The 12,063-nt window shown below is 39.5% G+C and overlaps 1 protein-coding gene across 1 annotated transcript; it reads right to left on the reverse strand.

The window, feature by feature from the left end:
* Positions 1 to 18: 18 nt before the first annotated feature.
* On the reverse strand, positions 19 to 11,663 carry csf3r (colony stimulating factor 3 receptor). Its single transcript, XM_069703834.1, has 17 exons — positions 11,595 to 11,663; positions 8,327 to 8,432; positions 7,458 to 7,532; positions 6,979 to 7,275; positions 5,945 to 6,077; positions 5,630 to 5,796; positions 4,606 to 4,775; positions 4,323 to 4,473; positions 3,949 to 4,031; positions 3,583 to 3,790; positions 3,294 to 3,482; positions 2,954 to 3,055; positions 2,529 to 2,675; positions 2,309 to 2,449; positions 2,124 to 2,220; positions 1,957 to 2,035; positions 19 to 1,266 (listed from the first exon to the last, which is right to left on the reverse strand). The coding sequence occupies exons 3-17, from the start codon at positions 7,519 to 7,521 to the stop codon at positions 784 to 786; spliced, it is 2,511 nt and encodes an 836-aa protein (XP_069559935.1). The 5' UTR covers positions 7,522 to 7,532; positions 8,327 to 8,432; positions 11,595 to 11,663; the 3' UTR covers positions 19 to 783.
* Between the last annotated feature and the right edge of the window lie 400 nt (positions 11,664 to 12,063).

Here is a 12,063-nt window from a genome sequence, read left to right on the forward strand (position 1 = left end):
ACTCAGAATATAATGATTTGTTAGTGATGATTTTATTAATATATAGATAGTTACATTTACCAGCTTTCATGTCAAGGAATTTAAATCAATATTTAGATTTTATAAAATTAAATGGATTTATAAAGAAGTTTGGATTACACTGTCATTTCCGAGTAGCTTTAAATGTAGCCTATCGCATTTTCGACCAGCCAAATCGTCTCACTCTACTCAATTAAAGTTATGAAACCTTTTGGATAGATATTTCACTGCAGGCATGTTAAGGACTTTAAACAGGAAAAAAACACAACTTGTTGGACTGCAGTTTGTGCCAAAAAAGTGTCCCGCTTTACCTGAAAATGCCCAGGCTGTTTTGAGGAGTGCTGATTTTACAATGCCTGTTTTCTCTACAAATTTTGGGCTGCTCTTCTTCCTTTTTCAATCACATTTATCATCTAAATAGAAATACTTTCTTGGCAAACACAGGCCAGTAATGTTTTTATAAAAAAACAAAACAACAAACAAACAGAAAAGGTCATTTTGAGATAGTTTACACCCGCAACAAAACAAAAAAACCTATTTTTTTAATGTAAAAAAGTTCATTTTCTAAAGAGGTGATGAGTTTACAAAGTATGGTACAGACAAAGCATGACCATCATAATCATTCAGTTCAAAGTGATTTTAACTTTAAATCTAGCTTGCATTTACAGCTGGATCAATCAATCACAATAAGTATGATCATTACACAAACTCAAATCTACATGAATATCTTGAACAGCAGTTACTCTTATAATCAGCAGAGCACTTTTAATTATTTTGAGTATCATTCATGGCTAATGCTTGTAAAAAAGGAAAGTCATCCCAAACAATGACTGGATCTGCCTCATCCTCTGGCACAGAATCATGGCAGGATCCAAAAAAACAATGCTCCCTCAGCATCCCGTGAGTCGACATATTCTGATAACACTTTGGACTGAAGGATTCTTCTGCCTCCAAGAGGGGCTGCGTGGATTCAGAGCGCAGGTAGACGTGAGGATCTTTGGGTGGTGGGCTGCTGCACGGCCCAGAGAAGATCACAGTTGCATAGGGAACAGAGTCGCTGTTTGAACCACAGTATCCGGGGATGAACGGTGACCCACAAATAGACTCTCCCAGGTCACTGGTGTCCTCTGCACTGTTTATCCAAAGATCATCCTCCGCTTTGTTTAACTTCAGGGGGAGATCCAGGAAGCTGAGGTGGGACAAGTATATCGGATTGGGCTCCTCATTGTCCCAGGCAGGATATGTATCCTGCGAAAGGAAAATAAATGTATCATTAATGTCTTTAATTTGTTGCTAAATGACAATAATAAGGACAGACCCTGTGAGATCTCCTCCCACAATACACACAGTGTTAAACCTGCAGTGCAGAACTTTGTCTCCCCCTTCTGCCAGTGAGAGTAATTACATAAACCCTGTCCACGTGCTTTTGTCATAGGCTCTGCCTCAGCCTACTCCATCGCTACTGTTGTGGCTGTAGCATGGTGGATAAATGAAATAAAAGGCATCACAACCCCCTATGAAATGACATTGTTGTTTCACTATTTGATCCATTTGGCCGATAAAATTTGGAAAGTCTAGATGAGCCGCATTATTTCATTATTTCATGCCCATTCAAGTTAGCAAAGAGCTAAACTAGAAATTAGCTGACTTGGTGTAAGTCTCTGGTAAGCAGAGCTCAGTGCACTCATCTGGCAAATGGGGGAATGTTTCACCAGACACCAGATTTAAAAAGTCTATTTACTGTGAAATACAAACAGATTTATATTGCTGTGTTAGCCTTAATCAGCCTTGTGTGAGCCCACTTGGCACTTAAATGTAACAGATGTTCATTTATATGCAATAACCTCACACTTGCGTTAACATAAAAAATATGTAACTTTAATCTAAAAACTGCAAGATAAAACACATAAATGCACAGTAGATTGCAGCTTTCCACACCTGGGTTGATTCTGAAGTCCATCTTTTGATGCTGCTGTTTGCTGGATCTGGAACAACTGGGCAAAAATGCCCCTTCAGCCTTGAAATAGAAAAACAGAAAAGCACGTGTTGAGAATAAAGGACATTACAGCCTCACAGTTTAAGACAGCGTGACCATGATCTTTTACCTTTTGTGTTTGGAGAAACAAGTCAGGATGATGACAATGATCAGCAGTGACAGTCCAAAACCAGATGCAGTTACAATCAACACAATTTCCACTGCATCTGAGTAAGGAAAAACACATTTTATATTCTCACATAGGATTGGAAAAAAACAAATTCTGGCCATCTGTGTCTGTATGATTATACCAACCGGAGGGCTCATTTTCAAAATGAATTGTTGACCCATTCAGGCTCCCACCAGACGTGCTAACCATCATGAAAGCTTCATACAGAGACACAGTGTTGAGGTCTTCCAAGATCACCTTCCTCTCTTCTGGGTCTGCAGTTACAACTGAAAGAAAAGTCAGACATTAGAGAGAATCAGGTACACAGGAAATATTTGAACGGTAAAATTAAGGTCTTTGACCTACTGTTAACGGGTCCTTTTTCAACCCAGTAGAATATTTTGTAGTTCTGGATAATTCCATTCGTCTGGTCTAAGGGTATTTCATCCCAGGTGAGCTCAATGTATGACTTCCAGGTCTTTTTGATTTGTAGTTTTGGAACCATGGATGGAGCTTTAAAAAGAAATATCACCATTATTACAACTATAGAAAGCTATCAGAATTTGACATTCTATACAACAGCTGCTGTGTGGAGGCCAATTAATATTTCTTCATTTCTGCCCACGAGAGGGCGTTATTCCATTACATATTAGCTGTTCCCTGAGAGGTTGCACAATATATAATTTTTTTTAAGTCATGTGGCAACTCTTTTCTCACTTCTTCAAAGTTGCAGTAGCCTGACTCTGCTCTTTGCTTTTTGTGTGATCCTCCCTGTCTCTTTGGTGACTTACCCTTTTGTCTCAAGTAGGCATTAACAGTCTGAGGAAGGCCTATCCCATCCTTAAACCTAGGATATACACAGATCCCATAGGGCTTGTAGGGCTCAAAGCTGCCTATTGATGAGAGTGAAGAGGTTAGAGTGGATCAGTGCCCACATGCTCCCAACTGTGTGTAAAGGCAGGTTGTGCACAGGAAAAAAAAAAAAAAAAAAAGAAGATCTTGCACCGGCGCGATTGTTTGAATCCTTGTAGTAAAGGATGATCACTCGATTAGGAAAACCAAATAAAAGGTGAGTCAAAATCAGAAGCACATGGATCCTAAAACAAGTGATACAAATACTAGGAAACATACCTGTTATTATGAGGCTGGACTGGTTTTTGTCTACATTTTCAAACAGGATATGGGAGAGGCCTGTTTTTAACAAAGGTCTCCATTCCACCACGTAACCGGTGAGATCGGAAGTAACCACACTTCTCCACTGAACCATCAGTGAGATGTCATCACAAGGAACGGCAGTGACATCTAATAGCCCACCACGAGCTGCAGACACAAAAGCAGAATCGTGCAAGTTGTCCGTGAAGCACTGTCTGAGCCTTTTTCTAAACCAATTGAAGCTATTTTTTGTGAAGATGTGAGTTACCTTTAGGTTGGTAAATTCGAACTTCAGTGGGGGAGGATTTCCCTGCTGCATTTACAGCACTCAGATATACTTTCTTTGCTCTCCCCGGGACCTTGAAAGTACAGTAATTTCCTCTTGTAGAGCACACCTTCCCCTTTTCACCTGGCAGCTTTTGCACCGAGACGATGTATGACACATTTTGGCTGTTGGCACGGAATTGTTTCGAAGGCTAAAACAGTAAAAAAAAGAAAAAAAAAAAAAGAAAAGAAAAAAAAAAAAAAATGTGAAAAGGTGTTTTAAGGGCAGACCTCACACACTCCACTAGAACTGTGAAAGGAAATACATCAGTTTGTGGCAGGTGTCAAGCAATATGTGTGATGTGTGTACCTTCCAAAACAAGTGTATGTTGAGTTGTTTGAGCATGTGATCCCTCGATAACTTCATCCATGAGTCTAAGCGTCCAGTGGGAGCTGCAAAAGAAAGACGGCTGTCAGCGCGGCAGCTTGTCAAAAGCCTGCACTTCTCCTCTCACTCTTCAGAAAGGAAAACTTTTCTATACAAGACAGGTCTATGGATTTAATGCGAGAGAGTGCGACAAAACTCAATATAGCCATTCAACCTGCGCGATAGAGCAACGCAATGGGAGATGCAGAACATGACATTAGCATATATTGAAAAGAGCTGGAATTGGAAGAAAAGGCAATAGATTAGAAAATGGTCGAGTGACTGATTGTGTCACTCTGAATTGATCTCAGCCCTACCCGTCTCCAAGGTGACTCCAGACTGGCTGCTGCTCCACTCGCTCCAGGGGCTCTGCTGGTATCGGACTCGAATCTGGGCAAAATACTTAGTCCCATGAAGGAGACGACAGTGGTCCACAGGTCTGGATTGTCTGACACGGCTCACAAGGATCTGAAACACGCCCCAGAACACACAATACATACAAACGTGACTGCACACATACACATTAGACGGGCTATTCTCCTGTATGGATGCTTCTAGATACTGGGTTAAATGTTAGGAGACATAATTATAGGCGCTCACTGGTCGTTCACTCCACTGGCTTTTGTCAACAGTCTTCAATCGGACCTCCAGGTTCAGACGGTAATAGTGCATCCAGACTTGGTGCTTGGACAAGCTCCAGCTCAGCCTCAGGCAGCCGGACCTTTTAGGCACCGCTTGAATCTTCAGAATCTTAGGTGGATCAAATTTAGCTGAAATAAAACAGTCAAATCAGCAGAAGCTCCCACTGAATTTTATTTGATTATATAGTTTTTACAATATGTGCAGAAATAAACATATATTCATGTTCTCTATGAGCACCAGTAGATACAGATTTTGTACCTCTTGTGCAAAACCTTTATTTGAGGGTCACAAAGATGATTATCAAGCTATTAGAAACATAGACATGACCTTTGGAATACACAGGAGAACCCTTCTTGTCATCCTGAAGGTATTTCCATAATCTTCTTCCAACCATCAGGATGAAAAACAAAATCCCACTTGAGGCATAATAATGAAAACAAAAATTCTTGTTCCACCTTTTCCTAATCCAAACAAAGACAGATGCTGCAAAATCCTCTTTGTTTGGTTGTACTTCATTTAAACGTAAGGTAAACAAAAGGCTTTGTTTTCAGGGGAATACATGTCAATATTTATGTTACTTTGCATTATTTTAAATTTTCACACAAAATAATATTTCATGCACCCTATATCGTGCAAAACTTGTAGTAGATAATGTAATTTCTGGCAAACTGTATAGAAAATACATATATTTTGCAATGGAGAAAAACTGGTTAAAAGTCTTTTTTAATGCGCAATAGAAGAACTATTTTCATATGGATGGATTAAAAAATGTTGAGTCTCGAGAATCCCCCAAACAGCACAAAGCGTTGTGAACATAATAACCTTCTGTTGCTGGATATTTACACATTTTGCGAGATCCTGAGCTCTGAGACTCAAATGTAAAGATTAGATACATAACTTGGGTCGACATTAGATTGTGAAAGAAAATTAGAGTACAATTATTGTTCAGGACAATTGGCTTTTCAGTTTTCATGTTTCTCACCTGCACTAATGGGCTCCAGAGTGATTGGTGCTGAAGTTGCCTCTCCAAGATCATTCTCAGCCTTCACATATATTTTCATTTCAGAGAACAGAACAAAGTCCGAGCGAAGGATGGTGAAGCAATGGACTCCTGGTGGCAGCTCATAAGTGTGGTTCTCATTCGAGTCCCTGAAATGAAGAAAGCGTAATGTGGGAAACGCCGTTGTGTAACCTCACAGACATGTTTTGTAAATGACGTTTGAAACTTTCCTGAAACCAACATGATGTTTGTTTTCTTGCAACTGTTTCAGCATATTCCTAGCAAAGACAGAGTTACCATATTTCCGTATGGAGGGTGTACTTGGTGAGCAGGTGGGTCTCCTGCTGCCCAGCGTCCCAACTGCAGGTCAGAGTGTTCGGAGTGGTAAGGTTTGTCTGGCAGCTGAGGTTTTGTGGTGCTTCTGGTGGATCTAAAGAAAAAAGGTGAAGGTTTTTATTTTTATTTTTTTAAATAGAGCTGTTGAAGAAGGTCTTATTCATGTACTGTCTAAACCAACCGCATTTTCCCAGCCACACTTGTGGATTTGACCCACTGGTACCCGAGGTTCTGTGGGACTAGTGGTGGATCTATTGTTGAATAACACTTCACTGCAGCAGCCTCTGGGCATTGCATGGGAGTCAAATAGGAGAGAGTATTTACATTGGCTAGGTTCAGGTGTATGATGGAAATTTCTATCTATGTTTAGTTTAATGATTGCATTTAGTGTTTACTATGTGTGGGACATAATTAGTTGCATTAGTAGAAGCGATGCTGTTTGTGTCTACCTGCAAGAAGACTGCAGATGGAAAATAGCTTGTAGCTAAATCTGAAACAACACATCTTTTCTCTTTGCTGGATGCTTTTTATACACAGCCCCTGACAAATAAATGTAATTAAAATAAAATGCAAATGGTGATGCAAATCAGTTAAATCCTGGAAAGAAATTGCAGTTTTCTTGCTGTACTGTATGAAACATTACTAATGAAAAAGTTGACATGTGCATCTTTTATTTGACATGATGCATTTATCTTCTGATGCAATTTTTGTTTTAGCTTCTAAAAATGTATTTGTCCATCTATTCAAGTTTGCCAGCTATCTTACACTGGTTGATAGAAAGGTTACTTCTATTTTTTAAGTTCAATACTCAACTTCTATTCTCTCATTTTTTGACACTGAGCTTCAACAAACCCATTAAAAGTTTGTTTACTGCTTCACAATGTACCAAATAATTCCATTCATGTCCGTTTTCTTCAACTGGAGACAGATTAACCTGTAACACATGCAAGTCGATCACTGAATGAACAAGCCAAATAACTTAAAATCTTTCTCACATCCAGCTCTGATCTCAACTCCCGCAACCACTTGACTCTTAGTGGCCTGGATGCAGCAGGTAAGTAACGCCCTGGTGTGATTGAAGCTTGATATAAAAGCCTCGGAAACCATGTAGCTCTCATTGGCCACATGTCTGCTGGGAATCAGGCGGTCGCCGAGGCGCAACTCAATATGAACAGCTTGCCGGATGACCAGAGAGCAGTCATTTCTGATGACACAGGTGGCTGTGACAGGTGACCCCAAAAGCACCACTGAGCTGGACGTCTGGACCCTCGCACACGGCTGTATGTCATTCCCTTAAAATGAAAAATGAAAAACAATTGAACTTGTAATGTTGAAGAGGACTAAATGCCCAGTCTTTCATTGGACAGAATTTCGGAGGCAAAGGAAGCAAAGATATAACACTGATTTCCTTAACATCTGTTGGTTAGGTATTTCCATTTAAAATGTGCTGTTTCAGTCGGAGACCAACACTCACCGCTCCTCGCTCCATCCACAAACACCACCAGCATGACAATCACTGACACCCATGTGGATATCATGATGACAAAACCTGTTCGGCAGCCAAAATGAAATGCATTAAACGTAAATTACAAACTTTCATGTCCTATCGAAACAATATTTGAATTGCCTTTTCTTTCCACACGCCACGCTGCATTGTGTGAGGCAGGAATTGAGAGTGATAATGTGTGTTGCTTCAAAAGACATCATCACCGCGGTGTTTCAAGTGTTTGGATGGGATCTACATACTGCATAATGGTTCAAGATAGACAGTGTGTATTTGCTGCTTTCCGGAGCTCAAGCAGTGAAAAATCTGCTCTGTCTGTGTTTGTAGAGCACATACAGAACAAATCTGAACACTGACACATGACACTCTCCGGAAAAATAAAAATCAACATTCATGGCAGCTTGGATCCACATTTGCGCAACATGATTACACAAAGGATGTGACATTTAGAGCACTGCTAGCTGATTCAAATTAAATTTAAATTCTCTGAGGATAGAATAAATAGATACCACCAGTAGCTGTTTACTGTGTCTCTCCTCTTACATCGTTCAATTAGAAGGATAAAACTCCTCTGAGGAGTTGGGGAAATGGTAATTGCCAGTTGTTAGAAGGTAACAAGCCTTGTTGGGTATTCACTCTATAGTTGATTGATCATGTATAATAAGCAGAAGATGGGAGATGGTAGGCTAAGCAGATGGAAGCAATTCTTCAATCTATTGTACTTCTGATATTAAGTAAATAACCTCTTTCTTAAATTCGAGAACGATTTGAAACCTCATGTCACACAAGCACAGGTGGGAGGTGAACTTAAAAAGGATTTTAAGGACTGACATACTCACCATTACATGAGCATTGAAGTCTAAAATTCACATAAATCTGGTTCCTGGTTCATAAAGCACCGCCATCAAGACCCAGACATGCCTTCACAGCATGACTGTCTCTGTGCTGTAGAAAAGGAGAGACAGAGTAGTGTGAAAGAAAGCCAAGACCATCAATAGATCAGTTGAGTAACAGAAAAACTATGGACAACAACTTTTGCCTTGAAAATAAACAACATGTAAATTAATCAATTGTGAAACACCACTATACATTTGTGTACAAATGTATATATGGCTATGTACAGGTTTTTCTGCTTAGACAACCCCGTTTCTGAAAAAGTTGAGACGCTGTGTAAAACGTAAATAAAAACAGAATGCAATGATATGTAAATCCCATAAACCCATATTTAATTGCAAATAGACCAAAGACAACATATCAAGTGTTGAAACTGAGAAATGTTATGGTTTTATGTAAAATGTATGCCCTTTTGGAATTTGATGGCAGCAACACATCTCAAAACAGTTGGGACAGGAGCAACTAAAGACTGGAAAAGTTGTGATATGCCAAAAAAAAAAAACACCTGGTGGAACCTCTCACAACTAATTAGGTTAGATGGCAACAGATCAGTACCATGATTGAGTATATAAAGAGCATCTCAGAGAGGCAGAGTCTCGGCAGTGAAGATGGTGAGAGGTTCACCACTCTGCAAAAGACTGCCTGGGAAAATAGTGAAAAAAAAAAGTAAAAATAATGTTCCTCAACGTAAAATTGCAAAGGTTTTGGGAATTTCATCATCTACGGTCAATAATATAATTGAAAGATTTAGAGAATCTGGAGAAATCCCTGTACGCAAAGGACAAGGCTGAAAATCAACACTGGATGGCCGTGATCTTCAGGCCCTCAGGCAGCTGTGCATTAAAAACAGACACAAATCTGTAATTGAAATCATTGTCTGGACTAAGAAAAACTTCTAAAAAAACATTGTCTGTGAGCATCCACAAATGCTGGCTAAAACTCTACTATGCAAAGAAGAAACCGTATATAAACATGATCCAGAAACACTGCAGCCTTCTCTGGCCCGAGCTCTTTTAAGATGGACTGAGGTGAAGAGGACAACTGTCCTGTGGTCTGATGTATCAAAATTTTAGATTCTTTTTGGAAATCATGGGACTTCCAGGTTAAAGAGCAGAGGGACGACCCAACTTGTTATCAGCGCTCAGTTAAAAAGCCAGCATCTGTGATGACATGAGGGTTCATTAGTGAAAATAGCATAAGTAGCTTTCACATATGGGAAGGAACCATGAATGCTAAACAATATAAACAGATTTTGGAGCACCATATGCTGCCACCCAGACAACATCTCTTTCAGGGAAGGCCAAGAAGAGCCAGTAAAACCTACATTTTAAGTGTGATTTAATGTAATCTCCCTCTGTCACTCCAGTGAATCGAGCCTGAAGAATTCATTATTTTGTGCTAACTGATAACATCATCAAATGCTAAATGCATAATCATTAAATGCTACTAAGACCGCAGCAGGGAGGACAGCTCTTGTGTGTCATCTGACCGTGTGACAGAAGACGCGTATTGATTTCTCCATCAGAGATACATTTCACACAGACACGCTCACACACACACGTACACACCAGCACACACGCATACATACATACATACACACATACACGCATACACAGGACCAGTGAGTGAGATCACAGCATTAAGAAACTTTCTTTGGTCTAGTAACAGTCGGTCACGGTTTCCCTGCCTGATTCTGGAGATAAACTGAAGAATCTATACTCCACTGTTCCTCAGGCTACAACATGTTGGCACCATCTTCATCTTTATTATCGACAGACTCTGGGATAGTTTATTTCAACTAATTCTTGAGGCTAAAGACACAAACTGAAAATATTTGTTATCCCATTAATCCTCTTTTCTCAGTATTTCAGATCCAGAACAACATACTGAACAGTTATGTCTAGACTGTTTAATTGCACAACCCCATAGGATGAGGAACTGTTATGATTTCTACAATTTGTAACTATCACTCAGACTGTCAGATCGCTGCCTTCAGTCCACAATAACCGACTATTTGGTGAAGTCTGTGTTTCGCAATGAGAGAGAAATGGAATTTCTCCCTGTTTCTTATCAGCAGTGTGCAAAAAGGCTTCAATTCTCCCCCGCTTTCCGTTTTAGAACTCCTGCTTACTACTAATAGGTAATTGCCTGTGGCTCTGACTAAAGGCAATTCAGAGAAGGGGAGGAGTAAGGGGGGGGGGGGGGGCAGGAGAGAGTATTAAACTTGGAGTGTATTTTGTCAACAAATGCAATGTGACACACTAAAACTAAAGACAGCATCAATCAAGTGAGGCTATTCTGTGTGTATTGGGCAATTATGTTCCCAACATATAGATGCAAATATGTTATCGGGATTCATTTTTGTGTCACAATTGAGCCATGAAACTATATGTAGGAAATGTTTCGCTCTAGCCACCGAACATTTCCTTTCCCGTTGTTGTTAGGAGTTACAAAACACCCACTTTCAGGATTTGGCAATATCCTTGACAGGCTGCAATGACAAGCTCACCACTGTTTCCTCTTTTTGGTCTTATTTCTCACAACAGGCATTGTGTTTTAAATACAGAATTTAAGAGAGTTAAAGAATCAATTTTTGATTTTGTTTGTTGACATTTGTTGGGAATAAAATTCAATCTCAGACGTTAGACCTTTTGCGGAAGCCATAGTTTAAAATCTCAGAAGAAGAAAAGCAATCTGTTTCACGTCTATTTTTTTTTTATAATGGAGGATCAGAAAACAAATCTTTTCCATACTTTAACATGCTGACACTGCTTCCACAGTCATACTCTGATCTGAAAATGATCCCAATCAAACAACTGATGTAACTGTCAAAATAAATATTGACATGAAATAAAAATAAAATTACTGTATGTTTTTATCGTAAAGGTCTAGGTGAAAAGGCTTCTGTAGAACGGCTCCAATATGTTTTAATTTTACACGTCTTTAGCATTCAGTTTACTTTTAAAGGACTATATTGTCTTTATATATGCTACTTAATCCTACCTTTTTGAAAAGCTGATTTAGTACAAATAAATTACAAATTAAATTAAATTAAACGAAGCTGTCAACAACTGAGGATTCAACTGTCCAGCTTGATCCGGTGTCATTCAAAAGTTTTCCTTTTCAATCTGGCACAAGTATCAAAATGAAAGGTGCAGCAAATCGCCTGATGTGAAGATAAAGGAGAGCCCATCAGAGAGGCTTGCCACTCACCACACAGTAGCTGCAGCAGACCCAGAAAGACAAGAGGCTCTCATCAGCTCTGATAGCACCAGATGAAACAGCGCAGCTCAGATTGAAGGATGTGTGTGTGTGTGTGTGTGTGTGTATGTGTTAGCCAGGCAGGAGCAGCAACAGCAGCAACAGCAGCACATCCTTGTTTTGAATTTGTGAAACTTCACTATTTTCCAGGAACTAACACATGACTGCTGGCGCCGTGTTATGGGAAGGGAAAGTAGGGTGTTTAAATTCAGGGGTTATTTCATTTTATTTTTTTAATGAAAAGAGTTCAATAGTTAAACTGAAAATGTTTAAATCTGGAACACATTCTTTACAGCATGGGTGTTAATATTCTGTCATAACATACAACCTGGAATCATGCCAAAGTGTGTAATTTACCCATCATTCGAATACAGGTTACCAGTTCAGTTACATTTTGCCTTGCCGAGGCATAAAGAGTTAG

This window comes from Brachyistius frenatus, unplaced genomic scaffold (assembly GCF_029030835.1).
Source record: "Brachyistius frenatus isolate BFR_SWC_R1_liver_20210118 unplaced genomic scaffold, ASM2903083v1 Contig_48, whole genome shotgun sequence".
NCBI lineage: Eukaryota > Metazoa > Chordata > Actinopteri > Embiotocidae > Brachyistius > Brachyistius frenatus.

Excerpts from the sequence above, each read along its gene's own strand:
- csf3r (XM_069703834.1), bottom strand. The coding sequence starts at position 7,521 with ATGATATCCACATGGGTGTCAGTGATTGTCATGCTGGTGGTGTTTGTG. Across the intron at positions 4,474-4,605 it reads GCCAGTGGAGTGAACGACCA|ATCCTTGTGAGCCGTGTCAG; the intron begins GTGAGCGCCTAT and ends GGCGTGTTTCAG. Across the intron at positions 3,056-3,293 it reads GTCCAGCCTCATAATAACAG|GCAGCTTTGAGCCCTACAAG; the intron begins GTATGTTTCCTA and ends TCTCATCAATAG.